General features: G+C 32.1%; 1 protein-coding gene across 1 annotated transcript in view; it reads right to left on the bottom strand.

Annotated features, from left to right (window-relative positions):
• Positions 1-644: 644 nt before the first annotated feature.
• Positions 645-19,369, bottom strand: part of LOC113523572 (uncharacterized) — a 97,246-nt gene continuing 78,521 nt past the window's right edge. Inside the window, exons 2-7 of the mRNA XM_026909564.3 lie at positions 16,351-16,713; positions 12,482-12,599; positions 8,079-8,251; positions 5,098-5,172; positions 2,723-2,809; positions 645-2,321 (exon numbers count right to left, since the gene is read on the bottom strand). Of these exons, the coding sequence (XP_026765365.2) occupies positions 2,742-2,809; positions 5,098-5,172; positions 8,079-8,251; positions 12,482-12,599; positions 16,351-16,713 (797 nt within the window). The 3' untranslated portion in view covers positions 645-2,321; positions 2,723-2,741. The remainder of the gene's footprint in view (positions 2,322-2,722; positions 2,810-5,097; positions 5,173-8,078; positions 8,252-12,481; positions 12,600-16,350; positions 16,714-19,369) is intronic.

Below are 19,369 nucleotides of genomic sequence, written 5' to 3'. Positions count from 1 at the left end.
TATCCATCCCAGAATATACCGTGACTCGCTTAAAATGAATTCCTGAGGTTACCATACCCCTGTTATCAAAGGAAACCAACATAGCCGGTGGATATTGTAGACATTCAGTGTTTGTACTTATGTAGTGCACGTTACATAGGAGGAATTCGTTAGCATCCTTTGAAAAGTGTTCTATCAGCGAATCTAAATATATTCACCAAAGATATGGGTTTAAAAAGAGCAAAAAAATTCAGTCAGCTATGATTTTTTTTATGCAATTTAGAATAGCAAATAAGTCGACAGTCTGTCTAATGGGAACTGGTAAAATTTTTTTTTTGATGGATGAAAATGGTATGGTAGTACCCTTCACTAGTGCTCCGTCAGCGTATCCCGTTAGCGCAGACGGGGCTACCATTTCATTTTCACTCATAAAAAAAAAACCGAGTACAGGCACCAGCTTCCACAAATAAAATTGTTAAAATGTTCTGTATGTTATAGGTAGTAAGTTCCATAATTGTTTATGGTGAGAAGTAAAGCATACATATTAATAAACATAGTAATAGGGAATTTATAACAAACTTTAGAATCAAAACTATGCTTTTTAAAATTAAATATTGATATTGGTACTTATTTGAATAGAAATAAAACACAAAATTACACAACATTCCTTTTTAATTATTTTAAGAAATCTCACAATAAAAGTCTTGACTGGATCTTATCCATAAACGGCAATATGCACAGCGAATGTAATATTGTTTTTTTTTTTTTAAATAAATAAAAACTTACATTACGGCTTACATCATACAAATTCCATACAAATATTTACATTGGCCCTTAATCGTGAACGAATTTATAACCATACAATATTATGTATGTGTAACAGCAGATATAGATTTTAATTATTTATCAATGACAAAGCGAATTATGTTATTTTTGTTAATAAAAATAATGGAAGTTAAAATAGGTTTACGAATAAGGGCGAGAGTATTTTTAAATTTAAATTTATTATATTGTCCAAAATTCATATCGAACCATTACTAAAATTTCAACTTAGGTTTAACTAAACACGATACCCTGTTTGTTTAAGGATCAACCCTTTTAAACAATTATAAACAATCTCATAGAATTTGTACAGGTCATACGTATATTGTGTTTAATGTAAACTTTGAACTGAAATAAATTTGTTAATACACATTTAAACTTTTTACATGTGAAATATTTTAAACATACACATTTACTAAAAAAGAAGGTATCACTAAATTATATAAAAATTTTAAATAACAATATTTTGAAAAAAATAAATTAAATCGCCGACGTATGTACAGACATTTTTTAATTTGAAGTTGTTATAAAATAGATTTTTTTTATATCACTGAGGTGGCAAACAAGCATACGGCTCACCTGATGGTAAGTGATTACCGTAGCCTATGAACATCTGCAATACCAGAGGTATTACGTATAAAATAGATATTTCAAATATGACACATATTAAAAAAAATCTATTTAAAATTATACCCTTTTTATATTTAATGAACTGTACTGTTAAAATAACATGTAAGTCATATAACATGTATGTAAGACCGACAATCGAACTCAACATGATATTTAAGGGGGAAAGGGATTGTTAGCAATGGAATTTGACAGCCCCATTGCTAGCAATATGCCCTATTAGGTTGACCTCCACGTGTTTCCCCCTGGAAATCATCGTGAACAATTCTTGTTGAATTCGTCACGATGGGCTAACTGACTTGCTTCATCCTCACCTATCATCCTTCACTGGTGCCTCGCCGGTGTATACCGATAGAGCGGGTGGAGTTACCATACCATTATCATCCATTAAAAAAAAAACATGTTATTTATAAATTTGCTAAAACATTAGCTATTTAAAAAAAAAGGAAAAACTATTTTAAATTCATAGAGAATTGTAAGTGAAATTAAAAGATGTCTCATCACATTTAGGCCCAAATACATTTATTAAAAACAAATATAAATATGTACATTTTCTTTTGAAGAAAACATTATATACACTTAATGGATTTTATATATTATTATTAAGAAAAATATTATTTGTTTAATATGAAAATTCATTATTCATAACTGTACAATTCGATAGCTACAATTCAGTTAATTTTTGCTTTCAACACGCAATTATTACACATAGAAGCTATTTGGATTTGCTTGACAATTTTATTGTGAAATTGTGTATCTAATAATTATTATGCAGATATTATATTATGTCAATAAATGTTCATTTTTTTTTTTTGGTAAAGTCACTTTGGGGAAAAGACTAGAGAACCGATTTAATTCACTTTCCTTTCAATTCATTTTAACACTTGTTAGATCTGTAACAAAAATAAATTTATTGTTATAAATTTTAATTAAAAATAATTATAAACATATATTGGATCTATGGGAAAGGTCTATGTCCAGAAGTGGACAGATAACGGCTGAAATGATAATGATGATGATATATATTCAATATAGTTGGTAAATAACACTTTATTATAATTTGCCCAATAATTAATTTGAAGAATCAGCCAGTACGTTCATATTTTCCAATTATAATTATAATCCAGATGTTGTCTAAAGAACTGCCCATTATTTCTTTTGTTTTTTTTTCTTTTAATATTTTGAACATTGTCTGTGATAATTGTCAATTAATCTAGTATAAATTCAAATAATAATAAACTAAATTAATAAGAAATAAATTGATAAAAAGAAAAAATAAAATATTTATTCTCACCTGGGTTGTTTCCTCAAATTTATGATACAATAACTTGAGCTAATGCATTTATTAGAAGTATCGTCAGTGCTGTACAGAATTTTGGACCTGAAACAAATAATAGCTAATTATATTAATCAATATTATATTTGTTCATTTATATATTTTTAGTTTCTTTAGTTTTTAAATCAAAATACTGGTTTTGTCACATCTAACTCGGTGTTTTTTTTTAATATAACATTCAACTTGCATATATATTAAAAAAAATCCGTCGATATATCTAGTCTCTTTTTTATGCAACTTAGAATGGCAAACAAGCTGACGCTCCACCTGATGGAATATGGTAACTGTCGCCTATAAACATGAGCAGTACCATGGACATAATAGAGTATACTGTTTCGTCCATGATATCCCCCATGCGTTGCCATTCCTAAGGACTCACACGTAATTCATCTGTACCCTGTAAATTCACTGCCATATCCCATCCTTCAAACCGAAACACAGCCATGCAAATACTACTGCTTCACGGTAGAAATATGAATAAAACAGAGGTACGCAAGCAAACGACTTTTGTACAAGTCTCCATCTGGTAGTCAGCCGACGAAAAGAGTTTAAAGCAACTGAATTCATAATTTGCAATATAACTATATATTTACGATAAACCGTTCTTTGAATAACAAATTGTATTTAACGATTAAATTTCTAAGCCAGAAATGCTTTTATGTAACACTTTGAAGAAGTAACCATTATTAAAATAATAATATCCGAAACAGGGGACAAATGACAGGTCTCACAGATTCCCCTTAAAATTAACAAGGACCCTGTATTGTCATCGTTGAAATTTAATCTAGGGGCATTGTCTATCGCTTAATTACTGTAGTAATTGGAAGAGTAAAATCGAAGCCGTTCGCAAAAGGCGGACAGGTATTGGATTCGGCCGGATGTACAGTATCAATTTCCTTTTGAAGAGCTTATCTTCTTAAAACTACAAAGTAAACCTCTATAGGTTTATTATATCCTAGTACATAATTTGATTTTGGCTGTGTGGATCTGGCGTAGAATAGGCCATTCCTTGCTTTCCCGTGGGTGTCGTAAGAGGCGACTAGTAGAGGGCGAGGGATGGGCAGCAGCGTCCCTCTTAAAACATCTCTAAAGAATGACTGCGGTTGCCAAACGTGGTAACTACGGGCAAAACTCCCTCAAGGGGGAGGCTTCAGCTTCAGAAGTGGACAGTTAAAGGCTGATATGATGCTGACGATATAATTTAATTTCAAATAATTTTGTTGATATTATTAACAAACTGTCTGCTCCAGCTTCGCGTGAGTCTATAAAAAAAAGTAAGTTCTTTTTCTGACAAAGTATTGAATCGATTAATCCAGTGTTTTTTAAACTATTTCATGGGGATATATAAGGTTCTCCTTAGTGTGTAAAACTATTTTGCAACCCCCTACTCTCCGCGATTCCTAATTTGTATAGAAATAAAATATTAGACGGTTAAATACAATAAGATAATTAAATAATGCATGGTAAAGTACTTCAATTCGACATCGATTGCATTGGAAAAATCTAGAAGGTAGAGGACTGTCCATGCGTTCGCGATCCATACTTTGAAAAATATTGAATTAATTGATAATATTTTAGAAGATATACACTGATAGTTTCTTTTTTCACTCAATTATACACTTTTATAATATGAAGATATTATAACAATATACATTAAATTTTAAATAAAAAAATAAAAAATTAAAGATTGTGTCCCGCATAATAACTAACTTAGATTGTGGCAAAACCAGTTATTTAAATTTAAAAACTAAACTACTATAATAATAATAATAAATAGATTTATTTCCTCTTCACAATTCGTCACAGTGAAATACAATGAGACATGCTTATATTAAAGTAATCAAATTATAAGAGAACTTATTTTGAAAAAAAAAAACTTTAGAACCAACCGACTTATAGAAGTATGCTTTCAGGTAAACATTTTTCAAATCGATTCATAACTGATGGAGTTTTGGGGTACACAAACATAAAAAAAACAAGTCGGTTGTAAAAAACAACATAGGTACAAACGAATTAAAACTTTATGAAAAAATAATTTAAACTTTTTGAAAAAAGCAACATCTGAGTTTTTCGTTTGTTCTTCTTGACTGAAATTGCGTTCCAAATGGGCGGTAAAAAATGACTATTCAAAAATGCTTAGATCTAAGTTTTCTTTCTTTCTTCTTTCCCTCTCTTTAATGTCAGTAGAAAAGCGCAATTAATTTATACGCTAAAAAAACATCTAATCAACTGATTTAAGACAATTTACTATATATACTCGTACATTTAAAACTTAACATAAACCATTCAGAGCTTTTGGAAATTAATATACAAGTGGGTATATAATAAATTACCTTTAGAAACGCCAACTGCAGCCGCCAGTTGCATGTCGGCCGCCGTCGGCATTTCAGGCGTCGTACTTATGGGCCCTGCGCAGAAAATATGAAATATATATGATTATAAAATTTATAATACATGTCACAATCTATTAGTTTAAAAATAAATATACAATAACATTTGATGGTTTTGAATCTGATGTATAGAAAAGACAAGTATATTCTTTTTCCCCATCAATTTTTGGGAAATTGGTGGGGGGAAAGGGATTGTTAGTAATGGAGACTGAGAATCCCATTGCTAGCAATATACCTAACCAGGTCGACCTCCTCGCGGTTCCCCCATACCATTTTGACCCATCAAAAAAACATTTGCAGTGTGGTCCCTATGGTATATATGTATATATATATATATATATATACATATATATATATATGTATATATATATGTATGTGTACATATACATGTATATATATATATATATATATATATATATATATATATATATATATATATATATATATATATATATATATATATATATATATAGAATAGTCAACCTTTTTCTTTCCCGTGGGAGAGGTAACTAAGGAAATTTAATGATAGAAGAATGGGCAGCAGCGTTTCTTTTAAAACATCCCTTAAAGTCTAACTGCGATTACCAATCCGTCTTCGAGCGTAACAATTACTGAAAAAAACTCCCTTAGTAGGAAAGGCTTATGTCCAGCAGTGGACAGTTAATAATAGCTGGTATGATGATGATGATGATGATGATGATGATATTATATTTTATTGTAATTTGATAATATTTTATCCTTAATAATATTTTAAATGTGAAAGCGAGTTTGTATTCGTATGTTTGTATCGCCTTAACAGCTTGACCAATTACCATAAAACTTTGTTATACGTACTACTCGTAAATGAGATGAATAAGGATATAGATTAGTTTTTATACAGTTAAACATATCCCGGTTACGCAGACGAAGTCGCGAGTAAAAGCTTGTTCTGTATAAAGGTAATTATTTATTTTTTTATCTAAATCTAACTCAGACAGCAAACAATAGGCATTTAGAGGATTATGTGTAGGTTGCTTAAGAGAACTAAGCATCTAGATCCGAGTCAAGGTTTAATATAATAATGATAATATGGAATATTCTCGACAAAGAAACCACTCTTTCTAGAAATTAAAAAGAAGTACATATTATTGTATTTAATATTTTAATATACTTGACTATAATATATTTATCGTCAAGGATAAAAAAGACATAAAGCATTTGTTGTATGTGTATAACAAATTTCATGACTGTATGGTATAGAATATGGTAGGTCACGGTGATGGCAAAAAACGAAGACTTTTACAATTGGATTTTGTTTTCGACACACTAATTTTATAAAGGTTAATTACAGATAAGACGTGTGGTGTCGATCGCATCTAGGTGCAGACTGGGGCGTGGCGTCGATTATAAGTTTAAAAACGACCACGACACCGCATGCAGAAACAATGACATAGACAAATACTATTTTATTAATAATTGAGTTTGGAGGCACAGAACGCGTCACTTACAATGACAATCGATCAAGCCGATAAGGCAATAGGTAACAAATACACAAACTTAAAGGTTAACTAAAAGAAATTCCTTCTATGGAGTAAGTCCTCCATTGTACTCATTTTTTTTTTTCTTAAGAACTCAGTATCCTATATTTTAAGACTTTACTGTACAATAAAGTATTACAAACAAACATACTCACTATCCCATAACTATATCAGTGAGGATTAGTATATAAATAAATAAAATTTAGTAAATCATTACATTTGATTAGGAATGAACATTATTGCACAAGAAAATTACTGTAGAATGAACGCAAATCCATGGACTGAAGATCGAAATGTAATTTCGATAACTGTAAAAAAAAAGAACTGCTTCAGATCATATCTGTCGTAAATTCCCGTTATTCCTTAGGGGCATCCTTCGATATAACTAAAAAACTCGATCCGTCATAATCCATCGATCCATCATTCGATGTCCCAATCGTAATAAAAATAGACCGCGATAAACTATCGACGAATCTCGTTGACCTTTCATTAGCAAATCAAGGGGAACACCCTAGATTGTTTGTGTTGACTATCCTACCCGCCGATATTCTATTAAGAGCATTTTTTTTCCATCCACAATGGAGTTAACGAACCATAAAATTATTCACGAGGACTCGTTGCAGGAAATGTTCCATCTCTCTTTCCTACAATTTAGATAGCTGTGTATACAAACTTTCCTCTGATAAAAAGCTTAAATAGCCCTCTCGCAAATTATTCCTTGAAATTGTTATTTTCATGCCTCCGTTAAAAATATTTCCATTCCTTATTCTTTTCTTCGCCGGCATTAATGACGTTCGTCGACTTATAAAGCGGTTAAATTGCTTGTTTTAAATAAATAAACAGCTTTCTGTTTGCGCCGTCGCATTTTATCCCGTTGGTAACCGGCTATAAATTCTTTGTGTGCCTTTTTTTTTTAAATAAAGCAGTTTCTATTCAGTACGATATCACGCTGTTCTATAGAGATTATTAAAAAAAAGAGCAAAACTTAAATTCATTTGCATCGTCTGTCGCGAAGTTGTCATACAAAAACTGACAAGTGATGAAGGACAAGCAATATGCCTTTGCAATATTCTTTTTGATGTTTCGTTTAGAAATTCAACCTTTGAGTTTATGTCATGGAGAACGCTGAGATAGTTACTTTGTGAATTTTGTGATGAAGGGTAAACGAAGTTGTCAGTGAAAAAAGAATTGACAATGTTTTGTGAGAGAAAAAATAGTTTCACGAGAAAAAGTCATTGAACTATAAAAAAAAAAAAATGATACATAATCTTTATTATCTAAAGTATAATAATGAAATTGAATATAATTTCAAACAACATATTTAAATACGAAAGTGGAAAAAGTACCATGTTCCTTCTATTAGTAATATCAATATCTTTTTACATAAAGTACATAAAACATATTTACCTGGATAATAAATAGCTTCTTTTCTAACAGCATATTTAGCTTGCGGTATCCTTAATGTGCAGATAAATTCTGCTGGCGAAGGTAGGTCTGCATCGCGCAACGTGACCGACGAAAATGCAGAGTACCTCCCTTTTGCATTATAATTTAGTGTATGTGAAACTCCTTCTAGACGCCTAGAAAATAAAAAAAAGGTAATTAGAAAAAAATAATATCATAAACATACTCATTGGATACTAATATTACACGTTATGATTAATTTTTACAGTAATATTCTTGGGGGAAAAGGTATTGTTAGTAATGGGTTCTAACACGGATTCCTCCAAGCGATTCCACCTGGAAACCATCGTAGTTAATTCTTGTCAAATTCTTCACTTGTACCTCGCCAGCGTATACCGATAGCGCAGGCGGAGTTACCACTCCATTTTTATCCACAAAAAACAGTAAAATTCTTGTTCGTCGTGGCCCTAACAAATAATTTTTCTAAGAGATTTGCCATAAGGTAATAAAGTACGCATAATCTATACTTATATGTTACTATTTAAATTAAAACGCAACTTCGTAGTCCGTTTTAATGTAATATTTTAAAGGAAAACAGAGGAAAACCAGACAACATTGTGACAAATGACAGTTCATAAGAGTTAGTCTTTAATATTTATATTGTAAGCGATGGTTAACCAATAATATTATTCATAATTTTATATATGGTATTAAATATAGACTTAGTATAATGTACTGCGTAGTAAGTATTAAAGGTATATACCGCGTTACACAATTTCTTACTGTTCTCAATGTTGACTGGAAGACCGGTCCCTACCGGTCTGCCCATAAATTTTAGTATTTTTCTTTGTAATATGTTTCTTTTTACCTATTATTATATGCAAATGTAATAAAGCTTATACAAACAAACAAACAGCCATCGGTGAATTGTAAATAATAAAAGAACGCAAACAATCTTCTTAAAGCGAAATGGCTTCTGATTATTTTATTACAGATAAACCAAATACAATAAATTTATGTATAGTTTTAGTATTGAATAAAAATCATACACATTATCATCATAGTTTTTTTATGCAACTTAGAATGGTAAACAATCTGACGCTCCACCTGATGGAAAGTGGTATAACAGAGTATACTGTTTCGCCCATGATACTATTCCTGAGAACTAAAGTATTATTATTCTGCACCCTGTAAATTCATTGTTATATCCCAGACTTCAAACCGAAATACGGCCATGCAAACACAACTGTTTCACGGTAGAAACACGAATGGGACAGAGGCGCTCAAGCAAACGACTTTTATACAAAGTCTCCCTCTAATAAAATCACCTAATATAACAATACATTTAAATACAGGCACCTAAATATCTAGGCAACATTTTATATTACATTATTCATTACCTCTGATATTTTTAATCTAAGTATGATTTATACAATGTTGTCCAAATATAAACTTCTCCATTGGAAAATTACGAAGTTACGAGACAACTAATGTACATACAAAATACAACATTGTGCATCGGACAACGAGGTTAACAATACAATTACATTTAACAATGAAGTTGAGGGGAACCCAAGGGAAATCCAAATACACAACAACTGTAACGTTATTCTAAGAATGTAAGGAATTAATGAACAAATATACATAATACAGGAACTATACAAACTGCTAGCATAGAAATTTCTGTGCTATGCAAAACACTTTTATTTAAATGGACAATGGGCTAGCGATATAGTTTAAGCCACCGACAACTGTAGAAAAAGCGAAGTTCTTACTTGGTAAGTTACATAGAAGTAAATACAGTACGGAGAAATGCTTCACGAGGTATTGTGATAACTTCTAATATACATCACGAAGTTTATTTATTTATTTATAAATTTATAGATCTATGTAATTTAGAAATTTAATAATGATAAAGAATAAGCAACGAAAAGGCGTTAATATGATAGTGAGAAGCGCGACGTTTAGTTTAAGCAATTATTGCATTAGATGAGATTCAATCTAGGAACATTTAATATATACCAGTATCTATATATTTCTTTTTTATGCGTGAAAATGGCATGGTTAACTCCACCTGCGCTATCGGTATACACTAGAGAGGTACCAGTGAGCGGTGATAGGTGAGGATGAAAAGGCATGTCAGTTAGCCCATTGTGACAAATTCAATGATAAATTGGTCACGATAGATTCCAGGGGAAACCGCGTGGAGGTCGACCTGATAGGGTATATTGATAGCAATGGGGACTAAACTCCCCATTACTAACAATTCCTTCCCCCCAGTATCTATATATTGGCCAAATAATATCGCATATACAATATATTATAATGACAAATTCTATCGGAATAAATATAGATATCAGACTGATATGGGCAATATACAAATGGGTGATAACCTTTTTTAAGCTCTCAATTTCCAAAGACCTTAATATTGATATTGAAGAAATATTGATATTTTAATGGATGATAATGGAATGGTAACCCCACCCGCGCTATCGGTATACACCGGCGGGGTACCAGTGAAGGATGATAGGTGAGGATGAAGTAGGTCAGTTAGCTCATCGTGACGAATTCAACAAGAATTGTTCACGATGGTTTCCAGGGGAACCACGTGGAAGTCGACCTAATAGGGCATATTGTTAGCAATGGGACTGTCAAATTCCATTGCTAACAATCCCTTTTCCCCCGAAATATTGATATTACTCATGCCTAATCCAATCTAATATTCCATTTACAATGTCTATGAAACATTTTATACACGATTGCATACAATATTAGTGCTTTAAAAGAGTGCTTCCCGCAATGCGGCTATTATATGCGCTGGTAACTTCCTATATTATGCCGAAACCATTTTATCATGATCTTTATCGAAGCATTTCTAATAACACTGTCCAACATAAAATTACAAGAAACAAGAAACGGAGTAGACCAAGTTATTTTGGCTTCCTTGTTAACCGATTCGCTTGAAATTAGACGGAAATCACAGGAAAGAGAAACTTCTATATTTGGGATTTGGAACGGACATTGGGTGAGCAAATGAAATTTATTAGGTATGTGTAAAAGTTTATCATTGACCGTCAAATGGAATTGTTCGGTTAATGTTTGAAATTCACATACCTACTTATGAATTTGTATATTAAATAATTTACACGAGTAAGTTCCGAAATTAAAGTGGTAGTTATTGAAAAGTTATGGGTTTACTATTAATATCACTCTCTTAATATGTATTTATTGATTTATTGATAATATTTCTTTAAATGTTATTATTTTATAAATAACAAATAAAAATAACAAAGATTTGTGACATTGTCAAAAATTTAGTTATTACTACTTTTACTAAAATAATAAAATGCACACACACACACACACACACACACGCGCGCACACGCACGCGCACACGCACACGCACACGCACACGCACACGCACACGCACACGCACACGCACACACACATATATATAAATATTTATATTACATGTAATTTACAAGTGTAATAAAGGGTATATAATAAAATAATATACTGAAGATATTTAAAGAAAAAAGATATGAGAGGACTTAACAAGAGTAATAGAAATCTAAACACTATTTTTAATTACAGAGTAAGATACTCTATCTAAAGGTTATATATATGGGTATGTATATAAAGATTAATGCCCCCATTCATAAAAACGTAAATTTTGACTCCTATCGCTCTTTTTAAGACCTCTCGTATCAATTTTTATTAAACATCTCTTTATGTTTATATCATCTAGTTTTTTATTTATTTATTTAGGATATTAATAAAAATACACTCATAGAAGATAAAAATAGTAAAACAAAAACCCGTTTGAAGTTTATCCGTCACAGTCCAAATACATTTTCTCATCGTCATTTAGTAAATAGTGGGAATTTATTTTACATTTATGTGGATTATTGTATACGTTGTCAAAAACATTCGCAGGCAATTTATTATAATATTTGTGCTAACAAATACAATTTTATTATATCAGTAAGAAGTAGAATAATTAAAGATTGTGTCCCACAAAGAAGAAACAGACTTCAATTGTGATGAAACCAGTTTTTTTTTTCTAAAAACTAATCTATAGAATCCATTTTCTACGGAACCAATCCGTACGTATTTCCTTTCAGATACAAAAATCAAATCAACCATTTTTTTTTAAATATAGAACTGACGGAGTTATGGGGCAACAAACATAAAATATCATGGGGGGTATCATGAGCGAAAGAGTATACTCTGTTATGTCCATAGTACTACTCATGTCTATAGGCGACGGTTACCACTTTCCTTCAAGTGGGCCGTCAGCGTGTTGGCCATTCTATGTTGTATTAAAAAAATACAACTTAAATAAGAACCTCCTTATTTCGATGTCAGTTAATAAGATATGACTTGTTCTAAATTAAAATGTTTACCTGTCCGGTGTGGCGAGCGTCAGGTTTGGCGCCGGATACGCTCCATCCGCTGCGCAGATGACATTCACGGTGTCGTCATCCGTCTTGTTCTGGATCAGCCGGAAGTTCGTCTCCGGTACTGTAACATTACGCTTGTGAGGATTCCTGTCTTTTATTTTAAAATATGTGTCAACAACACGAAAGTTTGAAACCACTGTCTTTTGTTTTATTACTAATTTTTGCCCGTTGATTCGTACGCTTGGATTTCAGAAGTAGATAAGCTAATAAAATGGACCACTTATATATTGCGTATCAAGGTAAGACATACATGAGTTTTTAAGTTAGACCTTCAGCCAGATAATTGTGTAAACAGCATCCAATTTGGTGCAGTAGTTTATGTGTGATACCGGTACAATTTTAAGACATGCTTGTATGTTTGTTCCGGAACAAACACACAAGCAGGCAAATTGTCTTAAAATTGTTATTTTCGGATTTATTGGCTTAAGACTCCTTAGATTATTTTTTCTTAAATATCTCCCATGTACTGGCATCGTCTAGCTATAGTTTTGAATAAAAAGCCCCTGAAGAAGATATTCAGATGAAATCGAAGCTATTGCTGGAAACGACAAATATAATGCATTTGTAAAATTCCCGTTGTTCATGTACGATTATGCCGTGTGTGTCCCGGCATAGAATGGACTACCCCATCTTTTCCCATGGGTGTCGTAAGAGGTGACTAAGGGAAGGCGAGGGATGGGCAGCAGCGTCCCTCTTAAAACATCTCTAAAAGCTTAACCGTGGTTACCAACTCGCCTGCCAAGCGTGGAAAAATTCCCCTTAAGTCCATCAGTGGACAGTTCATGGCTGAAATAATAATAGTAAAAAAAAATATACGAGTATATAGACATTGTTAAAAAATTTACATAAGTTTTAAAAATAGTTATAATGAAATAGTATATTTACTAACAGCTATTTTTTACTATTGGATATTGGCTCCTGATATCACAGAAGCGTTATGACGTCGAACAAGCGATCCAAAAGCGTGGCCGTATACAGTGAACGCTTTTGTCCCCTCCGAGTACATCGCGAAAAAAATTGACGTTTGACAGTTCTTGTCCTGTCATGGCTTCCGATTGAGTATATTGAATTATTGAAAATCTATTTACGTCTCGGGTTAAATCCCATGAGTTTTATTTGGAAATGTGAATTTTTAACAACAATGTTGTATAATATTTAAAAGCAGAGTTAGAAATAGCGAGTATGTTGAGGGAATTTCGACTTATATTTTCTTAGAAGCCTTAGAACTGCTATCGGCATAAAAAGTGATGTGACGCGGATAACAGATGTAAGAATGTATAAAAGTTGCTTAGCCTAACAAAAAATGTGGGTCTGCGGTGTAATTGATGACCGATTGGCGTTTTGTTGCCAATATATATTTAAAAGTACAAAATCTAAGTATCAATGTCCATTCCTTATTATATTTCTTTATTTATTATTCCTTTATTCAAAGTCGTTTTCCCAATTAGGTAAAGGAATCATATAATTTCTTTTCAGTAACAATTTTTTGTATTTGAACTTAAGAATTGTGATCAATTTCACTTATCAAGCATTAGATATTAGAAAATAACTTTTACTAAAAGTATTTATTTTATTTTTAAATCTTTGTTTCTTATGTATATATATATATATATATATATATATATATCGTAATAATGTTGATAAGCAAAGATAACGTGTGGATTTTATAACTAATTCTAAAAGATTGCCTACAAGAGATCTCTATTAGCAAAAAGTCTGCCCATTGTTTTTTCAGTGTAGACATTTCTTGTAATTTCTTTTTTTGTATTTTTACTAAGTATACTACTGTAATCTTTTGAAGGGAACAATAAAGAGTGTCTATCTATCTGTCTATTTAATTCTCATGAAACTGTAATAAGTCAGTGACTTGTACTGTAATATAACAATGCGGTAGGCGACGGTCACAGTACGTGTCAGGGGGGAAACAAACGTTTTACGAGAAGGCTGCCTGCCTGGCAGAAATATGAAATTCACCGTATTCCACTTGTAAAAGCACTTTCGCCGACAATATAAATGTCGGAAAATAATATATATATATATATATATATATATATATATATATATATATATATATACTAAAATAAAAATATATTTTATATGTTATAAAATCCGTTAAAAGATTTTTTTTAGTACTATAAAAACAATTAAATACTGATTAATATAGTTTAAAGAGTTAAATTATAATTTGTTTACAATTTTTTTTTATTATTATATAGAGTTATAATATTCTAAGTTATAAGTCAATAAGTAATAAAATAAAAATTACTTATTCAATAGATAAATACATACTTTTATTGTTTCCTCCATAAGATTACAATAGTAAACTTATTATAAATACAAATAATTACAATAAAATATTACACTGAGAAAACAATGAGCGGTCTTATCGCTAAAAGCGATCTCTTCCAGACAACCTTTGGGCGGAGAAGAATAATTAGAATGTCTCATAATTTACTCAACTGCGAAGCTAAAATTTAGCAGAGAAATTCCTGGGGCTTAGGCATCCAATAAGAAGAAATTTACAGAAATTCTAACGAAAACGTAACGGGTTCGCACAGGTAAAACAAGGAGAAATGGCTATTAGTCTATGGTCGAGAGAAAAACAATTTTAATTTACGTTTTAATAGGGATTTATTTCGCATAACTGCACAAAGTTAATGACAATTTTAGAAGAGTTGGGCAATTCGATATTATTATTTTATCTTATCGGTTTATTTCGTCATAGTATGCTTAAAACAGGGAAAATTTATTTAATTATCATTTTGTACTAGTGATTTTCTCCGCTACACGCATACTGTTACAACCTAACAATGGGACATTATTGCTGAATAGCAATATAATTTTTTTATATTTAAATCAGCATATTTATCATGGGCGAAACAGTATACTCTATTATGTCCATGGTACTGCTCTTGTCTATAGGTGACGGTTACCACTTTCCATCAGGTGGGCCGTCAGCTTGCTTGCCATTCGAAGTTGTATAAAAAAAATACAAATCTTAAATCAGTCATCGTAATTAACTAGCCAAATTACTGCCCAGCTACGGATCTGGTTTCTGCCCGCTGGTTTGATCAGTAAAATTAACTAGTTAGATTTATCTTCCAGGCTCAATAAAACTCTAAACTAAGAGTTTCGCGCGTCACGAGTCGATGTGAACCTTCAAAATTAGTTAAAAGTGCCCTTTTTTTATACAACTTAAAATGGCAAACAAGCTGACGGCCCACCCGATGGAAAGTGGTAACCGTCGCCTATAGACATGACCAGTACCATAGATATAACAGAGTATACTGTTTCGCCCATGATAACCCCATGCGTTGCCATTCCTGAGAACTCGGTTGTTATTCCTCTGTACCCTGTAAATTCACGCCATATCCCACCCTTCAAACTGAAACACAGCCATGCAAACACAACTGCTTCACGGTTGAAACACGAATGGGACAGAGGTACCCAAGCAATCGACTTTTGTACAAAGTCTCCCTCTGGCACTGTTAACTGTGTAAAATATTAAATAAAGAACTTCGGTGTATGGCAAAAGTTTTTTTTTTTTTTATATTAAACAATCGAAGCATTTGGCGTTCCATTGTTTCTGCCTACCCTAATGGGAGACAGGCGTGACAGATATGTATGTATGTATGTATTAAACAAGTGCCCCACATTAACAGTACATCACTAATTTCTATTCGCTTGAGAATCTTCAAAACATTTTCTTACTGCATACCTATGTCACATAATGAGCAATTTTTTTATCGAATAAAGAATGTTATAAAATGCTGCATTATAGTATCAAAAAAAAAAATTAAGAAAGAACTTACCAAATACAATCATTTGCTTAGTTCTAGAATCTTCTTCTAGAAACGTTGACACTACACATGTGTAATCACCCGAAATTTCTGTGTCGGGCTTTATTATTCTTATTGCTCTATGCATTTTTAATGGGTCATTCGATGCTCTATAGTTTAAATCAACACGACCTCTTAATATACCCATTTCTTGTGGTTTCTTTGTGGCTATCCATTGATAAACTGGTTGGTTTTTATTCTCAAAGAACCATTTCACCACTAAGCCCGACGTGTTATTACCATACGTGTAATCACAGTCTAAAATTACGGAATCTTGAACACCATACTGGATAATTTCTGGTACTACTAATTTTACAATTTTCACTGCTTCAAAACCTGTAACAAGGAAAATAATAAATTAATATATTTATTTAAGAAGATTTGTCAGCGTATCAAGTTTTTCTGTTCTTTTTTAAACATACCTACACACATCATAATTAATTGTCCACTAATGAACATAGGTCTCTCTCTATTGGAAGTTTTGCCAGAAGTTGCCATACTTGGCAGGCAGGTTGGCAACCGCAGTTAAGCTTTGGTGGTGTTTTAAGAGGTTTAATAACACATATACACATTCTAATTTATTAATCATTGCAAAAAACAAGATCTATATTTTAAATATTAAAATTGCTTTATAAATTTTTTTATTTCATTACTAATGATAATATCGAATTTTTACATTCAAAGTTTTGACTGTATACTGTTTTGATGTAATGAAATAATTAGTAAATTATAAATTGAGTCATGTTTGATTGTCCAGGGTACTTTTAAAAGACAGTTATTATTAGGTTACTGTTAAATAAATTAGTAGACTACCATTAGTTCAATTGTGGCAGCAATTTCGTATATTTATTTTAGTATTGACATTTAATACTCGTATTTAAAGCTATAATTACTGTATTTTTTTATACAACTTAGAATGGCAAACAAGCTGACGGTCCACCTGATGGAAAGTGGTAACCGTCGCCTATAGACATGAGCAGTACCATGAACATAACAGAGTATACAGTTTCGCCCATGATACCCTCCATGCGTTGCCATTCCTGAGGACTCAGGTGTTATTCCTCTCTACCCAGTAAACTCACGCCATATCCCACCCTTCAAACCGAAACACAGCCATGCAAACACAGCTGCTTCACGGTTGAAACACGAATGGGACAGAGGTACCCAAGCAATCGACTTTTGTACAACTTCTTGGTATGGAATGTTGAAACGAAAACGAAAATGTTTGATTTTTTTTCGTCACTCATCATGTTAGCCGTTAATTGTTTACTCAACAGTAATAACAACAGTAATAATCCTTCCCTATAAAAGGCATTTTGCCGGTAATTACCATGTTTGGCAGGCAGATTAGCAACAGCAGATAGGTTTTAGTGATATTATAAATGGAACGCTGCTATTCATTTCTCGACTATAGTTCCCTTACTTACGACACCCACGGGAAAGGACGGTGTCGCCGATTCTTTGTCGGAACCACACGGCGAAATAAAGTAATATATATTGGATTAAACAAGATTACTTAGTAAAGGTGTAATTATTTATTTCATGTCAACATTAACTATATCTGTTTCTTTAATTAAAATATTGTTTGTGGGTTTTTTTTAATAATACTTGACCTTTTATAACAGATTTAGTGTGACCATTAAATTATAATGGATAATACTTGTTTTTTTGTGCATGCACACATTTTTTTTATACAACTTAGAATGGCAAACAAGCTGACGGCCCACCTGATAGAAAGTGGTAACCGTCACCTATAGACATAAGCAGTACCATGGACATAACAGAGTATATTGTTTCGCCCATGATACACCCCATGCGTTACCATTCCTGAGGACTCAGGTGTTATTCCTCTGTACCCTGTAAATTAACGCTATATCCCACCCTTTAAACCGAAACACAGCCATGCAAACACAACTGCTTCACGGTAGAAACTCGAATGGGACAGAGGTACCTAAGCAATCGACTTTTGTACAAAGTCTCCCTCTGGTGGTTATTTTAATATTACATCTGGAATCAACAGCTTATATATAGAATAATTAAAAATATTATATTTACACCATACATTAGACAATTACAGATTCCCAATTTGTATACCAGACAATATTATGCTTATTTTTGGAGGGTAGGTTAAAATAAATAGAATAAAATTTATGCAGATAATTATTTGTAATGTCACATCAGTGGAAGTTAAGCAATAATTAGTATAAAAGTATGTATTATTTGTGTGTATAGTGCTGTGTGAATATGATGGACCAAAAAACCTTTTTTTTTTCAACTTGCCCTTAAAACTGTTCGCAGTGTATTTCTAAATATTGTGTATTAACATTAAATTTATGACATTAACGTTTCTCGAAATGCCATGATCGAAATCGTTAACACCGACCGTGTATAACCGGCCCCATTTCACTAAAACAACCCCGTGGAAAATCTTGAAGGTTGCGAAGTTTATTATTTCAAAGTCACGAGCCAAACTGACAACGCATTAGCCGACGCGTCAATAATAATAAATCGTAGAATAATATTGGTGTGAAGAGAGCACAAGAATATTTCGATGGTAATGTAAATAATTAATATTCAACGGGCAACAACAAACAATTTGCTGGGGACACTTACGCCCTCAAGTTTACGCTTAAAGAAAATTCCCTCCAGTTAATCCATATCCATCAGTCTTGTAGTCCGGGAAACCATTAATATTTATGCAATTCCCAAGTCAACGTTGTTGAAAGCTTATTTAAATTCATCCATGCTCCTACTTAAAAGCGAGGGCAGGCACGACCTAAAAATTTGATTCGGTCGCGCTCAAAATTTTATCAGTGGACGTTTTAAGTAAAGTAAATACGAATAGAATGTTAGATAATGAATTCACGGGGGAGTCTCCTTTATGCATTACATTATTATGGGTTTCACGTTTATATACCAAGTCATATAATACTCCATCAATTGTCATCAACACTATCCAACTATCTTGTTTTTTTTTATACAACTTAGAATA

The sequence above is a fragment of the Galleria mellonella genome, unplaced genomic scaffold, assembly GCF_026898425.1.
Source record: "Galleria mellonella isolate WM207_F2 unplaced genomic scaffold, CSIRO_AGI_GalMel_v1 utg96, whole genome shotgun sequence".
Classification (NCBI taxonomy): domain Eukaryota; kingdom Metazoa; phylum Arthropoda; class Insecta; order Lepidoptera; family Pyralidae; genus Galleria; species Galleria mellonella.
The sequence above is the reverse complement of the archived record's forward strand: the minus strand, read 5'-3'. Positions and strand labels throughout refer to the sequence as shown.